This window comes from Caretta caretta, chromosome 6 (assembly GCF_965140235.1).
Source record: "Caretta caretta isolate rCarCar2 chromosome 6, rCarCar1.hap1, whole genome shotgun sequence".
In the NCBI taxonomy this organism is placed as follows: Eukaryota; Metazoa; Chordata; order Testudines; family Cheloniidae; genus Caretta; species Caretta caretta.
The window spans coordinates 55,083,688-55,101,360 of record NC_134211.1 but is presented as its reverse complement, the minus strand read 5'-3'; the positions used below and the strand labels follow the sequence as shown (position 1 = coordinate 55,101,360).

Below are 17,673 nucleotides of genomic sequence, written 5' to 3'. Positions count from 1 at the left end.
TGTGAAACCCTTTTTATTAATATCAGGCTTTCCAAACGTTTTACAAATACAAATACGATATCTACTTTTGCAGAGTGTTTCAACCTTTCTTCAGGCACTATCAAACCCAAAGCATAAAAGCTGGCATTTTAAACTACTAGAACAGCAGCAGCAACTCTCTGACTCGAGAGTCATTGTCAGGTGGGCAGAACTCACGTTATCACTCACACTCTCAGCCACATAAAATATTCGGAAGTATAATGCTGATTCCCTCCTCTTTAAATCTCGTTATGTTACAAACGTTTTTAGAATGATGTTCATCAAGATGAACTGACTGAAAATATCAAGAAAGATGGATCGCTATCCATCTTAAATAATTTGTAAAAGCGTATATAAAGTAAAAACCAACAATTATTTATATATACTGTGATAGACCCAGGCCAGTTGGGTACAGCAAAGTAGCCCTATTGGGATCCAGGAAGTGGATCTGCTAAAGGATCCACCCCCCGCCCCAGCCTAAGTGGGGGTCCACAGGACCTGGAAAACCAAATAATTACGGGGGACAACTAATGAACAACAGGGACAGGAGTGCGGTCAAAGGGTCAAATGAAGAGAACCGGATGGGGACACCGAGCAGAGAACCTGGACAGCACCCACTGCTCCTCAAAGGCGTCAAGGGAGTCGGTGGACGCCGCCCAGAGGAACTCTGCCCGGAGGCGTGAACGGACAGAGGATCGGAAACAGGCCCCACAGTCACAGGAGACTCCATCGGCCAACCTCCTCACCCTGGTTTTATAGATGGCCACTTTAGCCAGGGCCAGGAGGAGGTTGACCAGGAGGTCCCACGACTTAGTGGGGCCACGGACAGGGAGTGCATAGATAAGGAGGTGAGGGGAAAAGTGCAACCAAAACCTTAACAAAATATTCGTGAGGAGCCGGAATAGGGGATGCAGCCTGGCGCACTCCAGATAGACGTGCGCCAGGGTTTTCCTCACGCTGCAAAAGGGGCAGGTGTCCGGGATTGGGGTGAACCGCGCCAAGTACATGCCCGTGCTCACGGTCCCGTGAAGGAGCCGCCAACGGATATCCCCAGCGGGCCTCGGGACCAAGGTGGAATATAGGCTGGCCCACCAGGGCTACAGCAGAGTAGCAGAAGGTAGATATACCGCCTTAACAGTTTTCTGTTTCCTGACTGACTAGAGCAGGGGCTGCGCCAGGCTAATGAGAACACCTGACTCCAATTAACCTGCAAAGAGTCAGGTGAGGCCATGAAGCCAATGTGACCACCTAACTCTAATTAAGGCCCCTTTGATAATATAAAAGGGCTCACTCCAGTCGGGCAGAGAGAGCTAGAGGAGAGGAAGTGTGGCTGAAGGGCTGGTTAATGAAGACACCCTCAAGTCATGGGTAAGGGTGAAGAAGGGAGAAGCAGGAGAGCTGTGTAGAAGTGGCCCAGGGAAATGTAGCAACTCTGGCAGTGAAAGGTTGGCTGCCAACAGCTGCTACCATAAGGGTCCCTGGGCCAGAACCCGGAGTAGAGGGTGTAGTTTCCACCACTACAGAAACACCTCCTGGGAGGGGAAAACAGGCCCCTGTCAGGACAGGAGGCTAAACTGCTTTGGCAGGAGGCTGTAGGAGCAACAGAGACTGTGGGAATTCTCTCACTAACCTCCACTGCTGGCTTATGATGAAAAGGGCACAGTAGACTGTATCCCTGGCTCTAGAGAGAGAAGGGCTACGTGGAGGGTTGCAGTGAGCCTCTAAAGCTAGCATAAACCCCCTGGAAGCGCGGGACCCACGGGGACAAGGTCGGAGCTCTGCCACAATACACACACTTCTTCAGCTGTCATAGTGGGGTACATTATTCTATGGGAAGTACTATATGTGGATCCAAAGAGAAAACTGATTCCTTAAAGGCATGTGTCTCTTTATGTACATTAGTTACCTAGTGTACGTTTGCTGTGTCCTTCAAGGAAACTAGATTTGGAAATGGATGCTTCACATCTCCAGAGGCACACCCCTAGCTACAGGACATTTAGCATATTCATGTAAGACAACTACACTCCTTCTCAAATCATCTGATGCCTGTACTTAATAGAAAGAGGGCATTCTATACAGAGGAAAAAAAAGAGTGATTGAAAATCCAGGGCAATGTTGGGGTTTCACAAAACACTCCAGAACATTTTCCTCCCAAAAAGATAGTTGAGAAGAGCCCTCATTTTGCTCCCTCCCTATGCAACAAAACAAAATCTTTAAACAACAGGCATTGGGCTGCCAAAATCCAGAGTTATTTTCGGTTCTCCCACTATTAGCAAAAGGGTCACAGGAAAGTTACACGAGCAGAATGTGCCTTTTACTCTTTTATATATATATATATATATATATATATAAAATATAATTTATTTTTTAAAAAAAAAAGGATTGTGTGGTAGCAATTATGGACATCTTATGCCCCAAGGACTTGTGTTGCTTGAGTGACTAGTAGTGGTGCTAATTCACAGACAAACCTGAACATATTCCACATTTTCAAAAATGTCCCCACGGTGATAGCGAACAGGCTGGTCCCACTGGCAGTGCAAGCTGTGCTGTTGGTTGCCAAGCCGACATATCTGATGGTTCCCTATGGAGCACAAACATTAACAAAAGTTCATTGCTGTGAAAGAGCAGAGGGTTTCTCAGCTGACCAAAACCAGCACATTAGCTTGCAACTAGACTCGGATATCTTGTTGACTGGTATTAAAGGAGAACTCCATCTCTGAAAGAAGATAGCTAAACTAATATTTGTGTAAAGGACTACATGACATTTGACTACACTTCCTGCAGTACAGTTTGCATGGAGTTTGGGATTTGACATACCCAATTCTGCATTCCCTACTCATTTTCCTACAGTACTTTTGCACTTCATTCAGCCTTTTTGGCAGTCAGTCTTTTCCAGATAGGCACAAGAGTCCTGCTGAGAAAACTGAATGGTTGCTCAGATACTGGAGATGTAGGATAGATTTAATCCTTTAACTACGAATTCACAGAAGAAAGGACATTATGTTCCAAAAGTTTGTTCTTGTAGTGCATTGAGTGTCCTAGATTTACTCGGAATTCCCTCAACTCTAGAACCTATAGCTTAGGGCTTATCTACCCAGCAAATTAGTGCCAGGTATAGACAGAGTACCTTGCCTTGCTGCAAACACCCTACTACATGTGCACTAAAAGTTCTGTAGTTGAAATCTGAGTACATCAAAATGCACTACAGAACTTTGTGTGCTGTAGTAAAATCCACATGGTGAGTTAGTGCTTGGCAAGCTAGTGCACTGCAGATTCACACCCTGGCTTCACACCCAGCATTAACTTGTTATGTAGATAAGTCCTTAGAATAATTTATCTAACAAAATTCAAATATAGTTTAGTATTAAGTAGGAGGGATGGGTTTTTTCTCAGATGTTTTCCTGCACAATTTCCTAGCCTCCATTATTCAAAGGCCTCAACATTTCAGCATTTCCATTTCTAGCTATGATGGACTACAGTTCCTCCATAAGCTAATCAACATGGGCTGTACTAGCTCAGGGCCCCTAAGAACAACAAAACATGCTCCCTTTTCCTGAAACTAAGCGTGTTTTATAGATTTTTGCCTTTGCCAGACAAGGACCCATGGACTGATCGGAGAACATGTCACACACAACTTTTTCAAAAGCAAAATGAAATGGCCACCTAAGAGCATCATAACCCAATATGGGAGTGAATTGTTTCACTGCATTACGCTGTGACTGAAAGTGACTAACTCTTACTCGTTACATTCAGTGCTCATTACAAAATTTGTACCTAGTTGTGCCTCTTTTGCCATCTGCGTCTCATGGATGATGTTCCTCAGGATTTGCTCTTCTTGGATCAGCTTGTGCTTCTCTAAGATCTCCTGTTGTCTCAGGTAATGGTCATGCTGTTTTTGATATTCCTTCAACTCATTTAGTGTTCGCTGAAGTGATCTTAAAATTTGACACCAGGAAAGTTTATGCTGAATTGTTTTAAACAGCCATCTGTCGTTTCACATTCATATGAAACTTTTGGTTGCTTACAATATTTGTATTTATGATTATGCAATAGTTGTAAACTGTTGTAAGTTAAAACATATCATCGTTTTACCACAATGGTGAGCAATAATCACAGGAACAGAACATTGAGAATGAGACCTCTTGCATATGAATTTTTATTAGGCTTTTCAGAGGATGCATGTCTTAGTTACCTATGCTGAGCTTCCAGTTTCTGCTCAAGTTTTTGCTGACAAAGGACAGCGTGCTTCCTTTTTACAGCTTGCTCAAACCCTGGTTTGGCCTGTAAAGCATGATCATAACACAGGACTGAGTGGTTGTACTCCCCAAGCATCTGAAGAATGATTGAAAGAGAGAGAAAGTTAGCCACTGTTCAGTAACATTTAATGAAACACTTTCAGTGATTAATAAAGATCAGTTTTTTACTTCAATTTAATATTGATTTGTTTTAATCAGCAGCCAATCTCTTCTGAAATTAGAACCATGTTGTTGGGTAAATCAGCTACAAGACTGGTTTTGCTCTAAGAGGTGTTTTCAACAGCAGATATAAGCTTTTCTTTGTTAGTTGAAAGATTAATTTCTCTGCGAAGTTGGTTGGATTCAGACCTCTTAAACATCAAGCTTGAACAATGTGTGAAATTTATTGCAGGATCATTTAATCATTGCGCTGTATTTTAAAAGTGCTGCAACTGTAGCCAAAGAGATTAAATTATACCATCTGGTTTTCTGTAGTTCTTGGAAAATAAAAATCTTATTTACTGCGTATATATTTCCCAAAGTGTAATAGCTGGTAAAGAAGTCACTGTAATCCAGAGCTGCATGGACCACGATGGCTGCATCTGCTGAGAAATGAGCCCTGTGTAGAACATTTGCCAAGTTTACCAGGGCAATATCTTTACTGTGCCTAGAGAAAAAAGGAAAAAAAAAATATTAAAAAGATGTCTGATGATGAGTTTCTTTATTCATGTTTCTTGTTTGCTTTCCAGGCACACGTTACAAGGACTTTCCAAAACTAACAGCAGCTAGTAAACATTGCAAGTATGCAGTGCTGACTTGAAGCCTTAATTGCATGATCTAGCCCAGTGGCTCTCAACCCTTCCAGACTACCCTATCCCTTTCAGGAGTCTGATTTGTCTTGCATACCCGCAAGTTTCACCTCACTTAAAACTACTTGTTTACAAGATCAGACATAAAAATACAAACAAGTGTCACATCACTCTATTACCAAAAATTTGCTTGCTTCCTCATTTTTCCACATAATTATAAAATACATCAATTGGAATATAAATATTGTACTTACTTTTCCATATACTATACACTGAAATGTATAAACAAGTCATTGTCTGTATGAAACTTTGTAATGACTTCCCTAGTGCATTTTATGTAGCCTGTTGTAAAAGTAGGCAAATATCTAGATGACTTCATGTACTCCCTGGAAGATCTATGCATACCCCTAGGGTATATGTGCCCCTGTTTGAGAACTACTGATCTTGCCAAAATATATTTTAAAAGTATGTTCAGCTTCTAGATTGTCTGTGGAAAAACTACTCATTACTCAGTCAGGGGAACTAACTTAATATTGGATTGTTCCAGCCAAGGTGTCATTTGGATGGATGGCATTATGTTTATGAAAACGTTGTACTGTTTTTCATTTTTAATACTCCATCTGTGTACTTTACAATCAAATGTACATGTAACCTTTATTTCTCATACAGGGTATATAGACAAACTACTCAAGCTTCATTTAGCAGTCCAGAATCATAGAGCAACACACATTTAAAATAAAACTAGGTACATTACTGAATCTCTTCACAATAGTATCTGTGCACACCCTAAAATATTTATGGATTTATCATTATAACATCTCTGTGAGGTATTATCCACATTTTGCTGATGAGTAACCGACAAGGAAGGCATTCAATGACTTGCATCAAGAACATGATTTCATGGCAGAGCCAGAAACTGAACCTAGATCTTCTAGATCCCAGACCAGCGTCTAAACTATAAGATCATCCTCTTTCTCCTTTATCATTCCAAAAGTCACATCATAAGTCACAGTGAGCAAGCAGGATTTGTCTCATCAAGGTATTTACAAAATTTGCTGAAGTGCCATCTTGCAAGTTTCAGAAAACTAGAAAGTATTGTTTACTAGAATATACTAAGATTGAAGCACAGCTTTGAACTGCTGCCACCTATAGCCAACCTCAAATTGTGGTTGAGAGAATGAAATCAAAAGTGGGTTTATAACCTCTAAAGAAAGCTACCACTATTCAGCTATGCAGCCACCCCAATGGCACAGCAGAGGTTTCTTCAGTGCCAACCATGTAGCATAAGTTATAAGAGCACTGAGCTTAATTACAAAATACCATATATTGCAACTACTCTGAGTCATCAGTTTTCAGTTTCAATTAATTCACCTTATAGGTAGTGTCTACCCTCACTTGTACTGTTGCCCCAGGCCAACCTTTTCTAAATGGTGTTTTCCTGGAATGTCACTGGATTTTGAAAATTGATGTTTGAAGAGTGGCTTTGAATGGATATTAATATTGTTGGTGGCACTTTCCTGATCACTGTGCACTCTCCTGATACAGCAGATCGCTACTCATTCATCTAGGGGGACGATCACAGATTTAGTAGCCAGAGAATAACCCTTCCCACCAGACTAGACCATCTCCAGGGATGCTACCAGAGCCCTAAAATTGCAACAGCCACCGTTGTTCCTGTGTTCCCAATCTGACAAGACTCCATTACAAGATGTGCCTTGACACAAGTAGCTTAGTGTTGGTTACGTTCACATCTCATTGTACCAACTATTCTGCAGCACATTTCATACCTTCTCTACAGAATTTGGCCAATAAATTTCTACTAAAAAGCAGCAAGATTGTCATTCTTTTGGTATTGTCAGGTTTGTGGATTACTGAAGTGAAAGACTGCACAAGTCTAACATAAATTGAATAAAATTTTCAGTCTTTACCTCCTGGCTATTTCACCCTCTTAAGAGCTATTTAAAACTGTAGCTGCTTAATAGTGAAACTCTGAATGGCAGTCTCTATTCAGTAGACTCTATCACCCATTTTCTTAGGATACAATTTTCAGTAACTAAAAAACTGTATACTGTTTAGGATAAATAGAAAGCAGACTGGAAAAGGAACCTGTATCAGCTGCTCTCACCTTGAGGAGAAGTGGAGAGCCCGCATGGCACACTCCACTACCTGATATGGCTCATTCTTTATTCGCCAATAAAATGAGGCCATATTATACAGCACCCAGGAAGAAGAATTCTGTAAGAAAACACATGACTGTAACAACTGTAACAATCCAAGAGCCAAGGTATACTATAAACCAATAGGCTGACTAGTCTTTCCAATTGGTACTGGAGGCAAAATTAAACTCTGAACATGCCTTCAGTTATGCCTCTCCTTCTGCAACAATGCCCTTCAATAGGAGCTGGGAGCATTTAAAGGGAGAATGAATCAGCATATAAATACATCAAGGATATATGAACCCCAATATTAACTTTCACAAGGATGCCTGAAGTGACCATTTAATCATCAACATTTTTATTTTAAGCTGAATAAGGAATGTGCACAGCAGTATGGTGCAGAAAAATCTTTGAGAAAATGGCCATTTCAGTTCCATTGTTTTCTCTTTTTGATGCCTTTGCTCTTTAACTACTTGGGTTCTATTTCAAATGTTCAGGCTGTTAAGTGATGACTGCATTTTCTGTGGTTTGATGAGCTATATCTCACCAGTTACTAAAGCTGAACTTTAAATCATGTCCATTTACTTCTCTGGCTGCTGATCCTCACTGCAGTGAAAGACATGGCTTTCCGTGATGTGTTTATTTTCCAGTGGAAAACACTGAAGTGCTGCCCCATGTACCAGGGATCTCAACATTTGTTGGTACTTGCACATGATGAATAGTATGTGGACAGACAGTACCCATAGCGTTGTATTCCACAAATACACTGTATATGCAACAGTACAAGAGCTTCTTGAGGCTGTTCTTGTGCATGCCACAACTATGAGGGTCCCTACTGTCATACCTTCATTAGACCTTCATAAATGCGATGGCCTATGTCCTCTATACTTCTTCCTAAACGTCTGGATAAGTAAATGGAGATAGGATCTTCTTTAGGTAACAAAGGTGCGGAAAGATTAACTCTTTCTTGAACACCCTAGATTGAGGGAAGAGAACACAATAAATGTCTACTGAAAGTTTTATTGAGGCTACAAGAGTAAAATACAGCAGATTTCAGGAAAATTTACAAAATAATACTTTATGCTCCTGTAGCATCTTCCACCCGAGTATCTCAAAGTTTCTCAAGCTTCATCCTTGAGACATCAGCATTATACTCACTCTTTTACAGATGGGAAAACATTAGAATGATATTAATGCAAACACATCCAAAAGCAGCCTCTCATCCTGCATTTTTTGGGGTCCCCCCCAAATTGAGATAACTAGGATTTTATTTTCTATGGTACTGAATACTGACAGCTCCCATAAATTCAACTGTGGGTGCCAAGTATCTCTAGAACATCAGACAAAGTGTGTCGAGCGACGCACTGCAAAAGTTAGTGCACAAAAGGAGTGAGTGGATGCTTTTGAAAATTATTGAAAACAATTCAGGACCCAGCCAGGAATAGAACTGAGAAACCCTGGTTCCTGCTTCAACTGCAAGAATATCCTCTCTCTTTTGGAAGTAACAGAAACCTTTTATTAAAACCACTTCTTTTTAAAAAATAATCATCAAGAGACAGACCCTAAGGCCAGGTCTACACTAGAAACTTTTGCCACTGCAGTAATGTTGCTTAGAGGTCTGATTTTTATACAACTTTTCTATACCAGCATGAGCACTCTTTTGCTGGTACAGGCTAAAATTTAGATTAGGAAGGTTTCCCAAAAGCTATAACAGCCAACCTCTTCAAACCATCAGGCAGCAGGAGGAGAAACACCTTGCAATTGCCTACTTACCCTTAAGTGCTGAAAAGCATGAATGCTGTATGGAAGATCTAGAATTTTTGTACAGTCTGGTTGTTCTAGGTCAGGAGGTACAGGAGACTGTGTGTCTATATAGTCTTCGGGGCTAAAACCAGAAAGCAACATATCAAACTCAGTGCTTACAAGTGCTTTAATCCATAAAGTTCATGAGAGGCACTAGTGAAATAGTTAGTTAAAAATACCAACATTTTGTGCTAAACAGACCACTACTTTTAAAAAATGAACATCTGTGTTTGAGCTAGTTAGCACCCCTGAAGCACTCTCTCAGATTTATGAGTCAGTACAAGGGATAAACAGTACTTTACTGATTTGGGGCTTTGCTCTGAAAGTGAATTGTTAGCTACCTTAGAAGAGACAGATTGATACTTAGAAATATACTAGCTGGGAGATTTTGGCAATACATGTTGAGGAACATCTGTCCACCCAGTGTGTTTCTGTTGTAATTATTCTTTCCTCTACAAGGCAGAGAGTAATACATTCTGACCAGAGAAGTCTCTCTGCCCTGGTCTACACGAGTTTAGGTCGAATTTAGCAGTGTTAGATCTATTTAACCTTGCACCCGTCCACATGATGAAGCCATTTCTGTCGACTTAAAGGGCTTTTAAAATTTAATTTCTGTACTTCTGCCTGACGAGGGGATTAGTGCTGAAATCGACATCGCCGGGTTGAATTTGGGGTATGTGGATGCAATTCGACGGTATTGGCCTCCTGGAGCTATTCCAGAGTGCTCCATTGTGATTGCTCTGGACAGCACTTTGAACTCAGATGCACTAGCCAGGTACACAGGAAAAGCCCCGGGAACTTTTGAATTTCATTTCCTGTTTGGCCAGTGTGGCAAACTCAGCAGCACAGGTGACCATGCAGTCCCCCCAGAATGTTTCTACGCTCCCCCATCATCTCCGTCCCTGACGTTATTGCAGATTAGAAGGCGAAAAAATGCACTCGTGAGGACATGTTTTCCGAACTCATGAAGTCCTCCCGCACTGATAGGGCACAGCTTAATGCATGGAGGCATTCAGTGGCAGAGGCCAGGAAAGAATTGCTGTGTTTGCTTAACAACAAAAAGTATTATGCCTCGCTAGCGATCCTGCCCGAGCCAGGTCACTGTGTCACAAGCACTCCACGCTGTGTCAGCCTTGGGCGGGGGCAAGACCGCTTTGTGAGCAGGAAGGCCATAGATATAGACATTGCATTAGGTAGCTTCTGTAGCAAGAGAAAACAAAACATTCTTGTGCATTCGGCAAAGTCTGTGGCTAAAAAAGAGAAGTCCCGTGACACACCAAACTATTAATAATACACAACCACATGTTATATAAAGTATAATAGGGACCACGCGAGGGGTTTGTTCAAGTTGGGTTTCCATAGTGTAGTGGTTATCGCATTCACCAAACACGCGAAAGGTCCCCGGTTCAAAACCGGGTGGAAACAGGTCCCTGATCCTTTTTCTGACTCCCCTCCTGCATTTTTAGTCTTAGAACAGACCGCACTGCAAAACTTTACTTTTAATTATATCAATTATGAGTTAAATAATATGGAAGCTCTCTCTAAGTTATAGTCCCGGATTCCTTACCCTTTCAGCTGCTCTGATAAATTAATATTTTTGTTAGGGGCAGGGGAAAATTTTCAAGAAGCCTTTTATAGGGACTAAATGCTATCTAGGACTCTGAAATAATCTTAACGTGGCCCACAGAGTGCAATCCTTCATTCTGGATTTGTCATTCCACAAGCTGAGCTGCTCCTTACTACTGTCCAGGCTTCATGAGCCATGGGAGGAAGGGGTAGGTATGACCGTGCGGTGCTGCCAGCTGGGAGAGCAGCCTGAGGCAGAAGCCTCCAGCTTGCATGATATTCCAGGCAGGACTGAATCTCCATGAGACGAAACTTAAAGAAGAGAATGACTTGGAGTCACTCCCAATCGGTGCTCTAAGAGGAGAATAGCCATGTCTGTCCAGGCGCCCCTGATCGACTTCACCTAGGTCTACCAGGAGCACCCAGGAGACGTACGATGGCCATCAGACCTACTGCACCATCTGCCACAAAGGCAAGGAGCTGCTGCTGTGTAGCAATGCAGTACCGCGTCTGCCAGCAGCACCCAGGAGACGTACGGTGACGGTGAGCTGAGCGGGCTCCATGGTGGTATGGCAAGCATGGCTGCGGGCTGAGTGGGGCTGGCGGCTGAGACCCCGGCTGGCAGGTGCTGGCGGACAGAGCCCCAGACCGGCAGCGGGCTGAGCGGCTAAGCCCGCTGCCAGTCTGGGGCTCCGTCTGCTGGCCCTGCTCAACCCGCTGCCTGCCTGGGGTTTGGATCATCCAGGCAGGTAGCGGGCTGAGCTGGGCCGGCGGACGGGACCCCGGAAAAAAGGTGAGAAACGATTGTCTGCCATTGCTTTCACGGAGGGAGGGGTGCCCGACGACATGTACCCAAAACCACCCACGACAAAGTTTTTGCCCCATCAGGCATTGGGAGCTTAACCCAGAATTCCAATGGGCAGCAGAGACTGCAGGAACTGTGGGATAGCTACCCACAGTGCACCGCTCTGTAAGTCGATGCTCGCCACAGTAGGGAGGACGCAGTCTGCCGACTTAATGCACTTAGTGTGGACATACGTAATTGACTGTATAATATCGACTTCTATAAAATCGATCTAATTTTGTAGTGTAGCTATACCCTTAGATTGTGATATACAAATATTATGAAGAGTGAAGAGAAACCTGTAGAATCTGGGAATGGGGCTAGACAACTCAGATCTAGGGAGAGGAAGTTTTAAATAAAGTAACCCTTTTCCACACCTCAAGTACACACATGGCAAGGCAGGAAGATCAGCCCTGAAGATCACCTCAACCAAAAAAGTTGAGCTTCACATGGACTATTCATATTCCTTTTATCTTCTAAGCATTACAGTTAGGTAGCATTTGATTCATTAGTTTTCTATTTCTGGAGATGCAACTTCAAATCTGTCTTGAGTTAAAAATGAGCCAGGTGGTTTCAGTCTGCTCCACACTAGAGGAAGTTTATCCACTTAAGAAAAAAAAAAAAACACCCTAAAAAACCACCACCATATAGCTCAATTCACATGACTGACACTCACTACTCAGGAAAAATCCCGGTTAGGAACATTAGAGTCTTTATAGATCATCATGGACGGAAGCCCCGAAATGCAACACTACAAGTCAGGATTGAAGTGCATTAGTTTGGGGTGGAAAGCAGTACTCCTCCACATACAGTGAAAACCCCTCCAACATTAACACACAATAAAAACAGATGCCATCCAAGGGAACTATCATCTGATAATTTCTTAAAAATTCTCTATATGAACTTTTTTTGATCTCACGCTCACGTATTAATCTTTATTTTGTAAAACCTTATTAAAGTACAAGAGTTTCATCTCATTACCTGATATCTTTGCTCTCTAAGGTGATGTATGTGCCATCATACAGATCCAAGTCCCCCAAGGGCACCTTTGCTTTAATGCAGTCTGGATCCTCTTTATTATGCCTTTGTTCCAGCCCTGTGTCTCTGTCTTCATTCTCCTCTATATGAATCTTTTGAGCAACTAACTGTTTCTGTAGGAATAAGAGAAATAGAAACATGCATATATTGAGGTAAAGCACATCCCCACTGACAGGACACTTGCCCAAGCCAAGCTTCTTTCTTACCAAAGCAACCCATTCAAACAAAAAACAGCACCACTACCTAAACAGGTCTCCCTTGAGAAATGAGAGTCTGTTACAGATATTTTGATTTACCCTATATATATATATATATGCGTACAGAAAAAACAGTATAAACTGACCAGACCCTCCTTTATTTCTCCCATTGTCCCTAAAGAATGACCAAAGAGCACTCAAATTTCACTGTAGGTAAATTTACAAACAGAAAGAGGAAACACTACCACAAAGTGTAGACTCCTTGTGACAGGGTGTACCAGGTCTTCACAACTCCATACAGGAGGGCCCACTGCTCTGCTGCACCCTGCCCCACCAGGAAACAGTTAGTTGAGAGGAAAAGAGCAGCCATTTTCAAAACCAGTGAGATCTGATCCTCCAGCAGTCAGAAAGGCTTGGGACGAGCAACAGCCAAACAATCAATGGCCAGAAGGCCAAAATAAAAGGAGCTGCCTGCAGCTAGCAAGTCAGTTCCCGGGTAGAGCCAGAGGAGCAATGAGGGACACTCCCTGGGCTGCAGCCAGAGGAACAAGTCCAGGCCGCCTCATTACTACACGCAATCAGTGGCCGATGAAACCCTGCTGATTCAATTCCAGAGCGGGTATTTAACCCAGAAAGGGCCAGAATTTATTTTGCTTATAAACTGGCCCAAAAGAGCTTGGAACAGTTTCTATTTTTGAGTTCATTATGCCCTGGAAGGTGTTTTGGACTATGTGACCTGGCCAGAGGGCTGAGCCACAGAAGACTCACAGAGGCAAGCTGACAGCCTGCAGCAAAGTCAATTCAGAACTCTAAGCAATGCTTCTCTATAGCAGCCTGTGGAATTCATTACACAAGGCAGCAGAATCAAATAATTTAGCAGGAATATCTTTTAAAAAGCTAATGTAGGTTTTATGGATAACATTATGAATATTAACAATATATTTAGCAATGCAACCCAAGACAATACCAAGAGATTGATCAAACTTCCCCCAGAAAAAGCTTGTAAAGGGAGGGAAGAATTCTTTATTCTTCCACTGAAACGGCACTGCACACTCAGACATGTGAATTACGTTCCCTGCTCACACCTCTGTCCCTAGTTGGAATTTGCACAGCCTTTTTCATCAAAGCACTTTGCAAACAGTAATGTATTATTCCTCACAACACTGCATTACCTCCAGCTCTCTGAGGTAGTTTACCGTTGTTTCTTGTCTCATTAGTATCACCAAATCATGAGGATGTTTTAAGTTCATTGGCGAATCTACCTGCAAGACAGTTTAAAATGTAATTGTTTTAATCAGGAGAATGTTACAGCTTTGATAAATGGAGTTTTAAAAACAAAAATTAATGTCATTCAACTAAGGCTCAAACCAGTTTTATGGAGCTGTTGAACTAATTTCAGAAGTTTTTATCTTCAGACATTGACAGTGCATCCATTATTATTCTGTATTACAGTATGTATGCAATATTGTGGCCACCTTTGGGGCTCTGAGTTTGCAATTCAGTTGAGCATTTAATTTCAACCCTATTCAAATATCTTCAGGTGTACAGCTTCCACTAATGATAATGGCAAATGGATGATTAAACCCCTTATTTTATATGAATTTCTAAATCGTCCATTACTGTAGTACCAAGGACCTTAAATAGAGATTGCAGTGATCAGTTTTAAAACATTTCCATCATAAAGTCCCCCTGTAAATATACAACACAAAAGTAAAGTAACCTTAACGTACCCACCTACTTTCAACCCTTTTCAAGAATTTACTTACTCAGACGACTGGAAATAAATGAGCATAACACTGCACCATGAAGCGTCAGATCAAGAGCAAAACACACTCCAGAAGTTAAGGTTCTCAACCAAAACCACCCTGCCTCTGTCTCAATAGATTGTAAGCAGGGACTGGTAGCTCAATATGTAAGGTTACACTGTGAGTAAGTCAAGTCACAGTCCATGACAACGATGTGCAGTAGGAGGCATTCAGCTAGCTGTGAAACTGCATACCAGAGTTGGAATGGTGTGATCCTGTCCCGATGCCAGTTTAGCTCTGCCCCCAGAGTGGAAATGGCAGGGCCACAGAACCCTTCAGCTTCTTTGGACAAGTGTCTCACACTGCTACTGGATCCAGACCCTCTCAGACTTTGCACTCAGAAGTATAAAAACTGGGATTGGAGCTAGCTACTGCACGGGAAGCTCCTTGTGTCCTCCCCTAGCTCTACTTCCCACACCACAGTGGGCCAGCCAATCTGTAATTACTTACACATGCATGGGATTACCAATACATCCTTTTCTATACAAAGGTCACAGAGAATATTAGTTTACTGTGACACTACGCCCCATATTCCTCATAGTGATATGATTATGGCATAATTATGGTGCATTTTGTATAAGATAGGTCATGTTAGGTGTCATTGGAAAAGTTAAGATAGCCAGGTTCAGCAAATCGTTTGTGTGCATGTATCATTTTTGCATCTAAAGTTATGAATATTGACTATGTATCTGTATTTCAAATGTGCTTACTCTGAGTAGCATGCACAGCTAGCCTTTCAGGTACAACAATGAAGAGGCTAGACAGTATTGATGGCCCACCAGCAAAGGCAATGGGCTATGGGAGAGTTTAGCCTTCCCACAGAAGTTTCGGCTGGCCTGTAAGTAATGGCTGCTATGACACAAGAAGGGCAAGTGACCAGACCACATGATACTGAACTCCATTTTGGGTACCTGTGTTTTTCCACAAACTGGGCTGGGAACTGTTTTTGGAACAAACGGTTCCCGCCATATGTTAAAGCTATCTAAAGGGGTTTGTGTGTGTGTGACATCATCTAGGGGCCTCACTTCCCACACAAGAGAATTCCTGGACACGTCTGAGAAACAAAGACTGAATTGGGGGAAGTGCTGGTCCCAGGCTAAAAGGATTTCTAGCCTGTGTATAGAAACCGGATGGACTGCTTGTATCATCAGTAAGGCTACATTTTAGTCACAGCTATTTTTAGTAAAGGTCACGGACAGGTCATGGGCAGAAAATTAAAATTCACAGGCCCATAGTCCATGACTTTTACTAAAAAAAATCCCTGACTAAAATTGGGGCTGGGGTGGGGGAGGAGGAGAGACTCGGGGGGCACCACAGGTGCTGAGGAGGGGAAGTGCCACGGGTGGGGGAGATGGTGGGGCTGGGGCAGGCTCCTTACCCAGCTCCTGGGAAGCAGGGCCTCAGCTTCCTAGAGCGCCACGTGCTGCCTCTGCTCTGCTCCAAGTCCTGGTTCTGCAGCTCCCATTGGCTCGGAACCGTGGCCAATGGGAGCTTCAGGGGTGGTGCCTGGCTGCCGACAGAGGCAACATGTGGAGCTAGGAGAGCTGAGGAAGAGGAGCCCCCCATCCCAGGTAAGCACCGGTCCCAACTCCAAGCCCTGAGCCCCCACCACACCCAAACTCCTGCTGCTGTGGGGCTCCAAGACTGCCCCAGCAGCAGCCAGTGAGACTGACCCGAGGAATGAATGAGCTGCTCAAGTGGCTCCTGGGCCAGCTGCACGGATTATGGAGCCTTAATCATCAGCCTGGGTGAGAAATTGCTTATTCACATCCATTCTATCTAGTATCTTACACTTTGTTTGTAGTTTTGTTTATTTGTTAGGTAATCTGCTTTGATCTGTTTGCTATCACTTAAAGTCTATCTTTTGTAGTTATAAACTTGTTTTTTGCTTTATCTAAACCAGTGTCCCTTTAAATGAAGTGTGTGGGGGGAAAAAAAAATCTCATCATGGTTAACACAGGCTTGTTGCATATCTTTCCCACATCGAGGGGAGAGTGAACTATTTATGAGCTTACGTGGTACAGATCCTTGTGCAGTGCAAGATGATATAATTCTGGGTTTATCCTCCAGCAAGGGGGTACATGTCTGGGGAGCTGGGAAGTTTGCTGGTGTCTGCTGTTAGCGCTCAGGTAGCTCAGTTTGGGTGAGTGGTGTCACCTGGGTGATAACGGGACCTGGTGAGGCTGGCCATAAATCTCCCACAAAGCAGTGTGAGCTGGGCCAGCCCAGCTGGGTTGCTAGAGGGGCACAGTGATGCCCATAGTTCCCAGATTGCATCCTGGGGGTGACAACCCATCACACCTATCACCAATGCCAGCTAACAGCTGCTCCTTTAGCACATATGAAAAAAGTCTGCATTGTGAATTTGAATGTTCCAGGTTTAAACCTTGATGATTATCCATGGGGGGAATGCAATAGAGGGTCCATTATAGAATAGAAAAGGCCTAGAAAATTCCATACCAAGAAAAGTTATTATTGTTAGGGTTACAAAATCAAGTTCAATTGTGACAATCTTTAGTTATGAGATCACATATTGATTCTCCCCCACAGAGCCCTCCTCATTCAGCACACAAGCTAGTATTACATAGTGAATGAGGTGGCTGTCCTTAGGACCTTTACATCATTTTCAGACATTCGAATGTGGGCAAATGAATGAGGGCCGTACTGGCTGCAATCTATTTTAAAGTTTATTCTAGTGCCCAGCATAGTATCCAAGCCTTGTAATATTTTACTGCATTATTCCTTTAAAATGGAAAGAGATTGTTGCTCAGAAGAACTTGAATACCCCTCTCCTCTTCCTCACCCCAATAAAAAACCAAGCAGTAACATCCTTGAGTTTACTCAAGCCCATCTCCACCTCCCAGGAAACTACATCAAGTTTGGTAATGTCACATTTCCCACTCTCCAGCATTTTCACCTTAAGTAACAGAGTCTGTAGTTTACATACAGAGGTAGAGTTTGGTTTTCTGAGGACAATCATTACAGATACTCTACATCAGTATAAATAATGAGGAATATGATCAAATACGTTTGTTGACCTTTTTTTAAGAATGGTGTAGAACCTGAATTGAGCAAACCATGAAACTGAACAGTTTTTTCCGAAAAAGACTGACTTTCTCCTCTGAAATTTGATACCTTAGGTTTCATATTCAAGTGTTTCATATATTCAAAGCTTCCCATTTCAGAAGAGTCAGAGATGGCA

General features: G+C 42.6%; 1 protein-coding gene and 1 non-coding gene across 8 annotated transcripts in view; one reads left to right on the top strand and one right to left on the bottom strand.

Annotated features, from left to right (window-relative positions):
• Nucleotides 1-17,673, bottom strand: part of TTC17 (tetratricopeptide repeat domain 17) — an 84,844-nt gene that overhangs the window by 55,267 nt on the left and 11,904 nt on the right. For 6 of the 7 annotated variants that reach the window (XM_075129532.1, XM_048855849.2, XM_048855850.2 and 3 more), the window contains 9 exons: nt 13,839-13,928; nt 12,413-12,582; nt 8,992-9,103; nt 8,063-8,194; nt 7,188-7,297; nt 4,776-4,920; nt 4,211-4,350; nt 3,793-3,953; nt 2,487-2,599 (listed from right to left, as the gene is read on the bottom strand). In XM_075129532.1, coding sequence (XP_074985633.1) covers nt 2,487-2,599; nt 3,793-3,953; nt 4,211-4,350; nt 4,776-4,920; nt 7,188-7,297; nt 8,063-8,194; nt 8,992-9,103; nt 12,413-12,582; nt 13,839-13,928 — 1,173 coding nt within the window. Of the gene's footprint in view, nt 1-2,486; nt 2,600-3,792; nt 3,954-4,210; nt 4,351-4,775; nt 4,921-7,187; nt 7,298-8,062; nt 8,195-8,991; nt 9,104-12,412; nt 12,583-13,838; nt 13,929-14,432; nt 14,493-17,673 lie in introns of those variants that run through there. The other variant, XM_048855853.2, reaches the window with a different exon arrangement.
• On the top strand, nt 10,374-10,446 carry TRNAV-AAC (transfer RNA valine (anticodon AAC)). The gene has a single exon. It is a non-coding gene; the product is annotated as a tRNA-Val (tRNA).